Source organism: Myiozetetes cayanensis, unplaced genomic scaffold, assembly GCF_022539395.1.
Source record: "Myiozetetes cayanensis isolate MyiCay16 unplaced genomic scaffold, myiCay2020 scf7, whole genome shotgun sequence".
NCBI classification, from domain to species: Eukaryota; Metazoa; Chordata; class Aves; order Passeriformes; family Tyrannidae; genus Myiozetetes; species Myiozetetes cayanensis.
The window spans coordinates 47,211,022-47,226,562 of NW_026087964.1; the positions used below are offsets into that span (position 1 = coordinate 47,211,022).

Below are 15,541 nucleotides of genomic sequence, written 5' to 3' on the forward strand. Positions count from 1 at the left end.
CTGCTCCCAAGGGTCCTATGCAGGGTTAAGGGTTGGACTCGACGATCCTTGTGGGTCCCTTCCAACACAGCATATTCTGTGATCCTTTCAGTTTCACGAAGTACTGGCACAGGCAGAGCAGAGGAGGTAGCTGCTCCTTGTCACTCCGCAGAGGTGCGGGGACGTGCACACCAGCAGGGGGAGATGAGGGGATGTCTTTCCACTTCTGGGAACCTTGGCACTGTTGCCTGCCTTCAGATACATCTATTTCTTCTATAGTAAGGCATTTTCACTGCACAAAATTGCAGTGCTTAATTAAAGCTATAATTTTAAACACACTTAGGCAAATCAGTGCAGTGTTCTACTGGATACTTAAGTTGAGTTAAACCTGCTGCTTACACCAGAAAATTTATAGAGACAAGCTACTCCTGCAGATCAAGTTTTAAGTCGATGCACATTTAAACACACTGTTGGGCTCTGCCTGGGCTACTGGCCCTGCAGCTGGATGCAATAGGGCAACTGGGACTGTGGCCCAGCTGTGCAGAAGCTAAAGCTTGGCCAATTTCCTCTAATAGCAGATGTGTCAGGCAACTCCACCAGTTGCTCTTGGCAGTCTGCAGTGCCATTTGGCTGTAGTTTTGCTTCTGACTCTCTTGCCTTTCATTCTTGTTTGCTTAGTCTTGATTCCTGGTTCCTGCTCCCTTTGTGTTATGCTCCTATAGCTCACCTTGTCCCGGCCCTCACTTGACTTATAACAAGGACTCTTTGGTTTTCAGACTTCTGGCTCTATGATTTTCCGACTACCCTTTTCAGTTTGGGACAACTCTGTCCATCTCTGGTGTCTTGATTTATTCTTATGCTGGCTTCACTCTCCTTGTATCCAAACTTAATTCTAACCTGGTCTTCACCTTTGGACTTACTGGAGCAGTCTGATGAAAGTATGTGCCTCTTAAGAAATCTGAAACTGCAGTGGAAGAGACTCGTCTTAGCTTGCTTCTCAGCAGTATTGAAATGGGGACAGACGTGGAAGTCCCTTGCATGATTCCTCTTGAATCTGCATGCTGTCAGGGATTACAAGCATGACTTCTGGATCACTTTTGCACCAGAGGCTTAATCTGAATGCAAATATTCATTTGCAGCCTTAGATGACCACAGTTATGCTTCTTTTGAATGGAAACCTGTTGTAAGCAGGCCAGTTTTGGCAGGGGGTACAACCATTTCCAGGGCTCAAGGTTATTTTTTTCTCACTTGTGTTCTTTTCTATTTGTTGACTTTTCAAATATCAGTCAAGCTCTCTATAACTGTTCATGGCACCAGTTGTTACTGTTTTCCATGTTGATTCAGCATCTCAGAATTTTAGCTAACCTGCTTTCCATCTCCTGTATTCCAGATGCCATTGCTTATATTTTATTGCAACACAATTCATTTTGGTATCATCACTTCCATGATTCTCTGTAGAATTATCTATTTTGCTTTGCTCTCTAAACCAGGCACAGTATCACTAACAAACAGTGTGTATAAATTTTGCTGAAAGCTTCAGGACCAAATCCAGAACCTGTATAATTAGCCAAACCAAAAGCCCAACAGACGTATGCCAGTGGAAAACATGCAAAGCTCCAGAGAGGCTGATGATGCAACAGGTTAAGTGCCCGCAGGGGACACATGAAGACCTCATGTGAGGAAAGGAGAGGATACATTTAGTGATAGATTATCTGTCTGTGTTTTGCCATCTGAACTTTCTGTCTCTTTGCAAATATAGCCAGAAAGCACATGGATGATACAAAGAATTGTTACTTGCTCCAGGCCCTTTACATATCTTCGTCTTGTGTACTGAGGCAGAATAAGAGTGAGAAACCATTTGTCAAAAAAATCCTCAGACAGTGCCCATTGATAGTGATCTAAATTGCTATAAGGTCCTTTGTATAGGCTCTCTACAATGGGGTGAATTTCCTCTCTTGGATAAGATGGAACCAAATGACATGTAGAGTACTGATAAATTATACTGGCTTCCCAAGGCTAGTATACAGCACTTGGTGTCAAATTTATTTTAGTCAAATGTAGATGAATCTAGCTCTTTTGAAAGTTTCAAGTGCTTGTAGTCTGTGTTGTGACTGTGAGCAGTAAAAGGACATTGATTCCACTATGGAGCATCTCCCGAGAACACACTGTCAACACAGACTAGTACTTAGTGGTTTTAATCTTTTAGACAATGATGTTAGAGAGAATATGGCCTAGGCAATAGACCCAGATACATGGATGTTGAGAATCCCCAGTTATTTTTATACTGAAGGGAAGTAAACGGAAAAAATTACAAATCTCTCTTTAAAGAAAAATCAGGAAAATCATCTGTTAAGGCAGCACCATTATCCAGACTAACCTCAATGCACATATTTTCCATCCAGCCATCATAATACTCAAGAGCCCTCCCTAATTCCACCTTACTTCCAAGATACAGTCAAATTTACATTTATTACATGTGAAGCCAGAACTTCCAGAGGCTAAAGCTAATGCATGAAGGACAGATCCTTGTAGCTAGAACAGTTTTTCTCTAATAATAATGATTAAAACTTTAAACACTATCTCTTACAATCAATACTTTAAAACGCTATCTTAATTGGTTGAGTCAGTGTGCAAAAGTAGGGTTACATTTCTAGAAAATAATCTTCACCTTGCTGCTGAAATAGAATCAAGACAACTTGATTGCTAATTTTTTATAGGACTTATGGCAGTTTGGAATCCATTAGTCTTCATGTCTTTATGAAAGTCTGGCTTAAAATTACTGGCTTCTCATTGTATGGGCATGTATTCGTTCTTCCACTTCAGCTGGATGCTGCTACTTTCCAGAGCTGCTGTGTGCTTAAAAAAAAAAAGTCATGCCTCAGCTAAAATGGAAAAGAATTGCTCATCTGAGTCAAAGAGGTGGGTACTGCCTTATTCTAGACTTGAAAAAAATTCTTTCTCCCCCAGCTCTCACAGAGCTTGTCTTCAAAATTGGTAATCAGAAGTGACTGCTCTTCAGGAGATCAGAGCTTCCAATGTATCATGCTGGGCTTCTATTCTATCAGGGGATGAAATGACAAACGATGCTACTAGGAATTAGTGATGCAAGAGGTCATGTGTGTTAGAATTTTCCCAGAATCCACTGACTGTGTTCTTTTCATTCAAAGATATAATCTCCATGTTCTCCTCCCACTATTAAATGAGAAAAAGAAATCTAATAGGACTCAGATCCCGTGAAAAAGAAATCCCTCTATGATACAGAAGTGTGAGAAAAGATGAAGGACCACCTGTGTAGACGGATTTAAAGGACAGATTGAAGTCATAAGGAATGGTTATACAATTTTTACTACTAACAGAGTTCTGAAACACGGAATATTTCTAGTGTGTTACCATTAACAGAGAACAAAGACAGTGTTTGGTGATTTCTCTCTCTCTTCCTTTCCCTTCCTCACAGCAAAGATAAGGATTTTGCTCCTGAAACAAGTTATGGGGTAAACATTGCACCACACCATGACAGAGTAGTCATGAGGTCTTATACCTGTGATCTGAATCTTGGCTGTATTATACCTTGAGAATTGGCATGATACAAGGTATTTGGCAGTGGTACTGACCTTTGTCTTATGACAGCTTATCTGAAAAAGATAAGGTAAAGAAGATCCTAAAGAAGAAATGACCTGAAATGAGGGTTCTGCCTTGGGAAAGGAAGACTAAACGCATTCAACAGATGAATAACCAAGACCTTCCACCAGATAAAGTGAAAGAACTTTACCTAGCCTAGATGGCATATTATAATTGAAAACTAGAAGCAAAGGAAAACTGTTAAAAAAAAAAAAAGTTCTGTATAGCTTTCAGAATTAATACAAACATGCTGGAGTTATGACACTGGATGTCCTTATATAAGAAGCAACAATGATGATACTTTCTTGTTAAAAAATCAAAGCTGAAGTCTTGTCCTCTGACTAATGGAGGAGCAAGTGTAGCTGGAAAGACCCAGTCTTTCTCACTGCAGCCTATCAAGACGAATCCAGATGACTCATGCAAACAGCCTGCAGTCACAGAAGAAGGGATCCAAACTGGTTGTCCACATCTCATGAAGTTGTGGCCCACAAGGTGTAGGCAGTACTGGACATACTGCATTCCTAACACTGCTTCTCCTTCTGTGTCCAAGCACTGAGTGCCGCTAAGCAGCACTTCCCAGCAGTGGGGATAAAGATGTAGGGTTTTTTTGTATCTGTACACTTGGTACTTCAAGAAGTATGCCTAACATATAGGGAGGTTTCTGCATAGTTATCCTGGGCTTTAGGGTTTTTCTGGGCATATATAAAATACCCTTGCTTGAGCACTAGCTCTGTTTCATATTCTTGTGTTACCACTGAGATAGGAATCTCAGATGGTAACTTTCTATTACCCAGCTAGTTCGTGCTCCTGGGATAAGAGGATGGTCACAGCACATGGAGCTCACCATGGTTGTTGGAACAAGCTGAGGAACTCATGCTGTTGTACTGAATATCAGTCACATACAATGTCTTCTTCCCATGTTCGGTGAAAATACCACAGCCAGCCAACAAAATGTCCCCTAAAAATGTCAGGCAAATCAAAGCAGAGAATATGTGTCATAACTGCCATCTTACTTTCTTTGTGACTTTCCAAAGCAATAGTATCTGCAAAGCAAGCAACTTGTACATCACCCTGGAGGGAAATGGGAAGCCGGTTTAGGTGTCTGTTGATTCTTGGCTCATCTACACAGAAGTTATTCAACAACAATTCTGTAAACATCCCTCTTCCAGAATAGGTGTGCCCTATTTTCGTCTTTAATTAAAACTCACAGTGTTAAACTAAACCAGAAGAGCTCAGCCTTATTCTGGAAATTAGTCATGAAATTAGTCAGGAATAGCTCCTCCTGAACAACTACATGTATAAACAAGCCCTAAACAATATTTATGTTGTCTGCAACCATGGGGGACACTGTCACAGATGTAAATTACTTTCCAATCCTCTAAGACACACGAAGGAAGAGTCGTTGTCTTCCAACCGGGGGCACCGAACGCTTCTCACCCATGTTTGATCACGGTGTTTGCCCTTGCAGGACAATTTAAGGAGGCGGTGGTGCCGGACGGGCCCCAGCAGCACGGCCGAGCTCTGCCCCGTTCGCCGAGCCAGCCTGCGCCAGGTGCGCCGGCCGAGACACCCAGCTGGGGGAGACGGCTGCGCTTTTTCCTCCATCCCAGCCTCTCCCCCGGGGGGGGATACATCAGCATACATCCCGGGCTGAAGGATGTTACCTAAGAAGGACTCCTTTCCGCGGCAGGGCTGCGCGCGTGCCCGTACCTGCATGACAGCGCTCGGGGGACGCCCCTCCCCGGGGCGGGCACCCCCTCGGGGCAGGTGGGACCCGCGCGGGGTGGAGGGGGCGGCCCTGCCCGCGGGCGCGGCCCCGGGCGCGGTTCCCCTGGGGAGCGGCCGCCGCCAGGGCTGAGGAGAGGCGCGCCCTCCCCCCCCACACACACTCCCCACGGGCACGCGGGCTGCGCGGCCCCGCTCCCGCGCGGGCTGCGCGGCCCCGGCGCAGGGTGCGCGCGGTGCGGGGCGGGGCGGGGCCGGCTGTCAGTGAGTGGCAGCGCGGCGGCGGCCAATGGGGGCGCGCGGGAGCGGGAGCCCGGCGGGCGGGGCCGGGCGGCGCGCGGGGGCTGCGCGGCGGAGCGTTGGCAGCGGCGCGGGGCCGCGGCCGGTGTCGGAGCGAGCCGGGGCACAGACCCTGCGGGGGGCGCCGGGCAAGGCACGGAGCCGCATCCCGGTCCGGTGCGGCGGCAGTGGCGGCGGCGGTGGTGGTGGCGGCGGCGGGAGGAGCCGGAGTGGCGCGCCGCGGAGGAAGGAAGCGCAGGGCTGGCCGCTGCGTGTGCAACCTGGCTGTTCCTGCTGCCCGCGTCCACTCGCGGCTTTTCCTGCCGGCGCTGCCTGACAGCCGCCCCGCCGAGGGTGTTGTCGCCGGGGTCTTTGGCGGAGGGGGTGGAAGAGCGAGCCGTCCTACACAGCCCGGAGGCGTGATTGAAAGCGAGCAATAATTAACTGGAGGAGGAAGAGGAGGACGGGGGTGGAGGAAGACGAAGGAGGAAGGCACCGCGCGGCAGAGCCCAGCCGAGCCAGCGAGCGGCGGCGGCGGGACGCGGCAACTTCGGCCGCAGCGGAGGAGCCGGAGCCGTGACCGCAGCGGCGGCAGCCGCCTCAGCCCGCGCCTGCCCTGCCCGAGGGGGGAGAGCCTCGCCGCCTCCCCGGCCGCCGGACATGTCGGAGCATAAGGCCGTTGATCCCAAGTTATCGACGACGGACAGGGTGGTGAAAGGTGGGTGCTGCGCCCTGACCGCCCTTTCGGCCGGGTCGTCCCGCTGGGGTCGCGTCCGTGCTCCCCCTCCCCGCCCCGGGCAGGTACCGCGGGGCTGCCGCCGGCGCGGCCACTGCGAGCGGTGGGCTCGGCCCGGGGGCTTGCGCCGGGCCCCAGTGGAGGGTTTGCGGCTTCCCTCGCCTGCCCGCCCGGCGCTACATTGCAGCATTTCCCCCCCTTCCTCCCCCCGCCGCCTCCCGCTCTCCGCCTTGAAGGCGCTGCACAGGGCTGGCGTGAGAGAGAGGGGGAGCCCCAGCTTCCTCCCCCGCCCCAGTGCCTGGGGGAGAGGGGGGCAGGGCTCGGCTGCCTCCTCCAGCCTGCCTGCTCCTCTGGGCATCCCCCCTTCCTCCACCTCCTCCTTCTCCGGGCTGCGCTCCCCGGAGCCCCCCCGCAGGCTGCGCCGCCGCTTGTCACTGCCGTGCTGCTCCCCGCATGCAGCAAGGATGCCTGGAAACCTCCCCGCGCCAGCAGCCGGGGCTCCGCTCCCGCACCGAGCGCCGCTGCGGGGGGACCGGCTTCTCCACCCGGCTGCCCCGTCCCCGCGCTCTCCGCAGGGCCGCCCCCGCGGCACCCGCGGCAGGGATGCCGGGCGGCAGGGGCGGGCCGTGGGCGCGGGCCGCGGGCGCTGTGGGAGGCGGTGAAAGCTGCTGCTTCCTCCTCCTCCATCGCCGTCTCCTGCTGGCGGCCCGGCCTGCGTGGATGTGAAGTTATCCCGCGGGCGTAGGGTGGCCGTGCTCCCGCGTGTGCCTGCAGATGTGCGTGGGGGTGCTCGGCACAAACGCGCATCGGCTCCATGACATTTGCTCCGTTTCGAAGGTGTGCGTGTGCTGCCAGCCTCGGCCGTGTAAACAAATTAGAGTTTGGGTTAACAACACACTGTGCCCTGCAGTACAGACCAAGGCATGTCTTACTGGGGTGGTGCCTCATTTAAATTACACTTGTGCATTTCTCAGTATGTATGAAGTGTGTGTGTATTTAGTGGTCTGGGGGGTTTTGTGTGTTTGTTTGTTGGGTTCTGTTTGGTTGTTTGTTTTATTGCCTCCTTTCCACATTGATCGTAGAGCTGGATATAGTATATTTCATCCTATTAGGTTATAACCCGTATGCCAGCACCAGGTATTATGGTGGACAGCACAAATCCTAGGTGCAGTATGCATCTGTACACATCCTGGGAGGCAAGAAATGGAAATGGCCTTGAAATATATACACTTCTGTATTTACATGAGTGTATACCAAAATTAAGCACTCAATGTAAATGTTATTTGGAAAGATGTGTTATTTGTGTTTATATTTACTCTTACCTTCTTAAGCCTTTTGCCCTCTTCATTTTATTCTCCTCCGAAGGGAATTGTAGATCTTCAGATGTTGTAAGAAACATAAGTACAAGATTTTTTTAAAAATCACTTGGAAATTTACCTTTACCTTTTAATATCTGGAATATTTACTGTTTAAGTAGTTAGTTTTATATCACACCAAGAGTAGGCTTTAGAAGCGTGAAACAGCAATGTTTAGCTGATACTTCTGTAGAAACAACAAATGACCATCCTATTGGGAAGACTTCTTCATGATTATGGGATGCCTAATTTAATTTTTTTTTTTTTAAATTTCCTTAATCTGCTGTGGTCTTAACACATGACCAAATGTCCTGATCTTTGCTATGGCAAAACTTCCTTTGGCTTATGTTGATCTTCTTCCTGAGTAGGAATTATCTCAATATTTATAAAACCCTCAGTGGTTTCAGCGCATCTTAATGTATTTTGCCAGCAGTTGCTCTTTGCATTTTTCACGCATGTAAACATCTCAAACATCTAAAAAGAGTATTTCTAAGAAAACTTAGCAGAATGTTAGATATTTTCATAATGTAACTAAAACAGAAGCCAACTTTGTTAAACTGAGTTAAAGTCTTGAACAAAAAGAATAGAACATACATGCTGCATAGGTGTCTATCTCCCCTGGTAACTGTTCTCTCATACTGTGAGTGTTTCAGTGGAGATGCGAAAATTTGTTTAACTGATTCAGCCCTCTGTTAAATAGTGAAATCCTTTTAAGGTCTTAAAATAGCATCTGAAGACACTAGTACACAGTAAACTGATTCTTAATAGGATTATTCTTTGCTGCATCATAGGCACTTCACACTGCCTTCATACAGACAGTAAGGAAATCTAGAAAGAAAGCAATTGGTGGTAACAGAACTAGGAAAAGATACTTTGCGGTATCTGTGCTATAGGACAGTACCTTCTTGAGATGAACAACTGAAATAGGCTTGCAAAGTTAAACGAATCGAGTATAATTAAGAAAAAGGCACCTTGTAAACACCTATGCAAGTAGTTGGAGAGTCTTGTTTTTATAATGTGAGAAATTCTGACATTGCTAAGATACAACCTGATAAAAGAACTTTTCTTTTATATTAGAATGTCACATAAAACCTTACTTGAAAAGGAAGAGCTTTTAATGTATGGATGTATACTCTAGATTAAATTTTTTCTTCTGTTTGCATGTGTGGATTTCTTTGCTTGTTTTTATTACATTGATATTTTTAAAACCTTCTAATGTTCGTGCATGACAGGAGATGTCTCTTTCTAACAGTAATTCTGGGCTGGCTGGTGAAAATCCTGGCTTGGCATTGTTACGTAACGGTGGGATGGGCTTGGTGGAGGAGGGGGGGTACAGTTCCAGCAGCTTTGTGCAGATTGCTTGTGGCTAAGAGCTGCTTCTTCGAGGGGTTACTGAGGCTTTTGGTTGGTTTTGGTTTTTTGGTTTTTTTTTTTTTTTTGCTTCTCATGCTTAAAGTGCTCAAAAATACTGAAAAGTGGGGGATTTCCATAGGTGAGGACTTCATCTCACACTCATTTTGCTTTGCTTATTAAATTGTCTGAACTGTGCTTGAACTGATTTGACTCAAAAATAAAACATGCTTTGGGAGGAGAGGAAAAAGGCTTAGGAGCCCCTCATGTTTTACGTCCCAGTTTCCTCCCACCTCTCTTAGGCAGACCTGACACTACTGTGTAATGAGAAATTCAAGTTTGTGTATATTGTTAAGTTTTCAGAAGCAAATTAACTGGTGTTAAAATTGACAAAACCATCTGTTTTGTTGAACTAATCCAGAATTGAGTGAATCCAGAGGATGCGCTTATGGTTTGAGAGGTACTTTTTTGATTTACTCTGGTGCTCTCCTTAAAATGGTACGTATGTTGTGATGCAAATTAGACAATGCACCTTTACTCTCGGGATTTTGTGATTCTGTAGAAGAGCAACCTTTTGGTCTCTTGACTGCAAATATGATAACTTGTATGTTCAGGTATTTTCAGAAGTTTGTTGGATCAAGGCTCAGGGCATCATACTGTTGCACGATATGCTGACTTGATGTATTTATGAAGTTCCTTGCCTTTTTTGTTAGAGGTATGATGCAGCTTTCACCTGAACAGAACTGTCTTTAAGTTCTTGTTCTCCTTCAGGACTGAGCTACTCCTTATCCATGCTGCTTTTAACTCCTGAGGCTTGCCAGTGAGAGCATGGGCTTGGTTGTTCTTGTGAAGGTAGGAGTGAGTACCTGTCCAGGAAAAACTGGACTGAGGATACTAGCTCATTCCTCATGGGTCACATAACAGCTGCCTGATGTCAACAGCTTTTGGTCACTACTGACATTGGCAAGATTTGAACCCCACTGACATGGAAGAAAAAGCCGTGTATCATGTTACTTGACCTCCTCACAGTATTTAGTGTTGCATTACTGCCTCCTAGAAATACTACTCTAAAGCACAGAATCCTAAGTAAAAGATTTAGAAAGTCAGCTGAAGTAGTCATCCAAAGAAGTGAAGTCAGTGTTTCTTGGAAATCTTGCTATTAGCAAGGACAGTGATTTTCTTTTTTGGGACAAGTCAGCTGGTTGTGATTTTTGTGGGGGGTTTTTGTTTGTTTGTTTGTTTTGTTGTGTGTTTTTTTCTTAGAAGGAAAGCGGAGTTTTAATGAAATCATTCCATCTCAGCTGTTTAGATGGGCTACAGCCATGGCTTGTGAACCTTGGTGTTGGCAGTGTCCTTTCCTCTTGTGCTTTGCATGCCAAGGTGTATACAGTTATATCAACAATTGACAGCATAGAGTAAAACTAGACACCGGTCTCTGCTGGCTCTGAATTTCAAACCATGTCATTGTTAATGCTCTTCTAATGTGCAGGCTGACAGTAGTTTGTAATATAATAGGAATACCAGCTCACGATCAATATGTTTGCCATCAGTGTTAATTTCAGATTTGTGAAAGGTAAAATTGCTGTCAATAATGGAAACTCTAAACTTCAATGCTAATTCCCATTAGTCCAGGGAGACTTGTGTGTACTCACCAAAGGCTTGTGCTCCAGGCTGGAATCCAGCATTGGTGAATTGCAGAAGCTTGCAATTGCAGAGAATTGCAGAGAGACAGACTCTGTGAATGAAGTGCAGTTTTTTCAGCATAGATGTGTCCTGCAAGTGCTAGCGCTGCTCTTCAGTGTTTTTTGAGTAATTTTGTGATAACTTGAATGTTGGTAGTGCTTGTGAATTTGGTATATATATTTTGGTGTAAATTTGAGTAAATGGTGATGTGCCTGTCTTATGACAGTGCTGAAGATTTGGTATCTATCTGGTCTTCATGAAGAAAAAAGGAGTTGATTTGCAGCTGTTACTATTGGCATAGAAAACTGACTTAATTTTTCTTTTAATTTATTTATCCTTTTAGTACTTAGGAATGTACATTCTTGCTGTGAAAAAGCCTTTTTTGAAAAAGGTTTTAAGGAGTGTTATTAACTAGAGAAGCCACCTTCAGTTACACCAGAAGGGTGACACTGGTACAGTTGGGGATTATCTGCTCTTCTCCGTCCACCTTTACCTGCATTTGAAGGAATGGATGTACATCCACCTCAGCTTTGGTACCTCTGTAGGTGCAGATTCCCTGGTACCTTCATGAAACAAGCTGTGTGAGAGCAGCAAACAAGTGTATGTACTTGCATAGACTTTATGGTTGTTTAGGAAAGAAAATGAGGTAGGTGTGTTACTTGGTTTTTTTCCTATATTTAACTGCCTTGTTCTTATCTTGTGGTCAAAACTTAAGTTAATACTTGAAAGACTGGTGGATTCTGTCACTTGGATGCATCTTGGGTATCGCAGTGTTGGTAGGTTTTACACTGTGTAAAGCTGTATATTTGTGTGACAGGTGTATAACACTTGTGAAGGATTGTGGTGCTGAGAAACTGAAACAAAGCCAAAGTACAATGCTTGACAACTACATGTAATAAAGCTGGTGATTTATTTTGATTTATGAACTCAGCTGAGCCTCTTAGTCATCAAGATTATTTTGTAAATAAGCCCTTTAGTGAAATAAGTCTTTTGCTGTAAAGCTATAGGAGGAAAATGTGCTCACACTGAAGGGTGCCTTTCTTATGTAGCTCTTGCTGCACTGCATAGGTGGTAGGCTTTTCTCATCCTCTGTCTGATGAGAGTGGCTTGCCGAGTCTCAGGACTGATATGAGATGAGGAACAAAATTGCCTTATTTATGTGTGTTAAAACCTTTTGTGTACTTCTGAATTCCACTTTGGCTAAAGCTGTCTTCTGTTGCCTGCTCTTTTTAACTGAACCTAGCAAGGGAGCTGGTGCTTTTGATACCACTGGTGGTGATGAGAATCTTGAAAGAGGAGTACATACTGGATAATACCAGCATTTAACTTAATTGGAAAATATAAGCCACTTGAGATAATTTTCCGTGGGGGGGGGTGATGTATAGAACAGTTGTTTGCTCTCTGTTGTCCATTCCCAAATTGAATGGTATTTACTTCCATCACATATATCCCTCTTAGAGATAGATGATACTTGCATGGTTATGCTTGTGTTTCTCTGCAGATTATGGCAGGAAGATCAAGTGCAAAATACATTTACCGTTGATTATGTAACTTGATATTTTAAATTATCTTTTTGTAGTTCCATGACTTCTAGAACTCAGCATGTTCTTTCTGTCTGGTATTTCTAAAGGGATTTTCTATATAAGTAATTTTGGGTAATGTCAATGAATAAGTAGCTTGGATCTTCTTTCCTTTTTTTTTCCTCTGATTTTTCTGTTTTACTGAGTGGCTTCTACTTAAATATACAAAATCAGGACTAAAATTTAAATTTGGTGCTCCTTTTAAATATGAATATTAATTTTTCTGAGGCTTCTCAGTGATGTTGGAGCAGCATGTAGCAGGGGATAGTTTGTTCTTTATAGCTTCAAGGAATGTGGAGAAAAATACTTCTTTAAGAGTATTTAAGATAGAGAGATACCGCTTAACACTTACTGTATGTATGCCATAAAAGAAGCCACAAGTTTCTGAAGTAAAAGCCACTTCAAATCATCTTCATAAAAAAGTGTCTTCTTATATTCTTTTGTATGTGGTTTCATGAGTCAAATGCAAGCTATGATTTCACAATGGTTTTTCAGCTGAACACTAAAATAATTTCCTGTTCTGATAATCAGTCATATACCTTGACTCTCCCCCATAAAAGATCATTTTATGGATACTCAATGGTTGTGGAAAGTAGCATCCCAGTTTTGAAAAACACTGTAGTGTATGTGCAGCCTGGTTCACATAAGTTGAGTGGTCTGCCACTCAGGTTGTAGATTCAGGTGTATAACTGCTGGAGGTAGTACTCCAGGTACATACTTACTGTTTTTTTATAATTACTGAATGAAGAAAGAGGCAGGAGATCACATGTGGAGAAACAGGGAGATACTAAGTGCTATGATGGTAAATTTTTCTTTTGAAGTTAAAAAGCTGAACCAGTTATTCCTACCCTACTTACTCCTCCCCCAGAAATAACTGCCACTGTTGAAATAACACCTCCAGAGTAGTACCTCCTTGACACTCATCTTTGTGCATTTTAAACTGACTGATATCTTTATAAGAGGGGTTAGGCACCGTAATATTGATATGGCAGCACTCCTGTATGAGGAGAACATGACTATCTTAGGATGCCAGTGTCATCTCCAGCTAATTTCCAACTAATACTGTGTACGTTTGGAGCTGGAGAGGAGGAGAAGCAAAGTGGGAAGGCAGTGGTGTCTGGGGATTGCGTGTGCTTAAGATGTAGATGGCATCCTTTCCTTTTAGGGTGTACTTAATGACTTTTTGAAAAGATTTAGTTTGACAGTTGTGTACCACTGAAACTTCTTTCTCCTTGAAGATAAAATCTGTGCTGTACTGAACTTCTTTTACACCTTCTTTTTCTTTTCAGCAAGTTTGTTTTTTTTTCTCCTTCTCTTGTTTCAATATACCCTTTCTTTTCCTGTCTATTCCTGTCCTGTACTTCTGCAAACTCTTCTCTCCTTATTGCTCTCATGCTTTTTACTAAATGTGTCAAGCTGCTTAAGTGCTTCCTGGTAGATTTGAGTAATGTGGATGTGTGTACCTAATGCAAGTGGTTCACTGAACACCATGTCTTTCCTTTAATGCATCTGTAGGTGCCTGGGGAAGCCTTGAGAATAGGGGAAGTATATTCTGCCTCTTCTCAGACTTCTGTTTTAACTCTGCAGCCAGCTGCTGACTCTGTAGTTTTCTTTTCAGTGAATAGCTCCTCTGTCAGTGTGCTGCTGAAGCTCTACCCAGCTTGTAACAGAAGGATGTCTCTATTTTACAGTTCAGCTGCTGCCTTCAGGTTTCTTAGCAGTAATGTTGAAAACTCACAGTGTGACTGTTAGTTTTAACTCACATAGTTTGCAGGAAGCTCTGAGACCTAGCATAGACAGCCATGTTTTTTGGTTAACTGGGAAGGGAGGTGATATAAGCACTTAAGCTTTGGTGTCTTTGTAATCATACACAGAAATTAGTTAGCAGTGAAAGGTAAGATTTGGTCAAGTTGATAATACTTGAAAAAGCCCCTGAAGTTCACCACAGATGAGTGAATTTTAACCCCCCCTCCCCACCATGAGCTTTAAGCATAAAAGGTGCAGAACCTGGTCTGCAATGAGACTGTACAAAATCTTTGTGGAAAACAAAATGCTAAAAAGTGGTTGTATTAGATCTTGCAATAGTAATAGCTATTTTTCATCTTTCAGATAGGCATATATGGTGGCTGAATAAAATTAAGCTTTCAAAATTAAAAAGTGATGTAATGGGATAAAAGATGTATCGATGGAGACAAGTATTGATATAGCTATGCCAGTATTATTTTTCTCCATTGCATCTTTAGAGGCATTCAGAATTTTATTGCATCAGATTCCTCTTGGCCAAAATACTTTTTTTGAGTTATCTTGACTGTTACACAATATAGAATTGATGGAGTGAAGCAAAAAGTATAACTAACTTGCTATGGAGCAAATTCTACTATAGTGTTCGCTCTAATACTTGCTAATTGTAAGAAAGTATCAAGCCTACACAATGTTGCTACAAGAAAGGAAGTGCACTTTGAACTTCTGATTGGAATGGTGAAAATAACATGCGTTCATAATGGGTTGTGCAGATGTGATACTGCAGACAGTCTTTTAACACTCACTCTGGGCATTGTTTGATAGGCTTAATTAATAGAATCTAAACTACAGGTTTTTGGCCTAATTTAGCGTGTGATTAGATTTTTATTTTTAATTTAGACTTTTGTGTCTTTGAAGGTAGGTTGTATGACTTTACACGGGGGTTATTTTTTTATTTCCTTATAGTGACAGATCAGAAACTGTATGGCTGCATAAAGCAAAGTTTCAGAGTTGTTCATGTTTTGCAGTAACCATCATTTGGAAGGAAATCCTTTGCAGTCTAGTTACATGGTCCTAAGTGAGGGAAAGAGGTTTAGCTTCTAACATGTTATCCATTGCTATGTTTGGTTATAACCACATGCTTAACAATTATTTCTGTCTTTCTTTGGGTAAGGAAGCTTCGTTTCTATTGTTCCTTTGTTGTGGCTATGTTTGTTACTTGTCATTGAGTCCCAGGTTGGTGCCTATGATAATAGATGTATGTGGTGTATTATTGGGTGGTAGTCTTTCTAAAATATTTGGAATTCTTCTGTAAGTGTTTTTGTGTCCTAAAGTGGAGAAACTGATAAACTGAACGCTAGTTTTTTTTTTTTGTGAATCAGCAATTCTTGGCAACTAAGGGGGAAAAAAGGCAGTGCAGGAGCTTGTGATTTCTTTCTGGTCTATAGCTCTGTATGGGTGATTTCGGAGGGGAAGATGCACGGCTAGAGAGGAAC

At 44.0% G+C, this 15,541-nt stretch overlaps 1 protein-coding gene across 2 annotated transcripts in view; it reads left to right on the top strand.

Moving 5' to 3' along the window:
* Positions 1-5,681: 5,681 nt before the first annotated feature.
* The window catches only part of PPP3CA (protein phosphatase 3 catalytic subunit alpha), a 182,670-nt gene continuing 172,810 nt past the window's right edge, over positions 5,682-15,541 (top strand). For both annotated transcript variants that reach the window (XM_050338886.1, XM_050338887.1), the window contains exon 1: positions 5,682-6,319. In XM_050338886.1, coding sequence (XP_050194843.1) covers positions 6,262-6,319 — 58 coding nt within the window. In that variant the 5' untranslated portion in view covers positions 5,682-6,261. The remainder of the gene's footprint in view (positions 6,320-15,541) is intronic.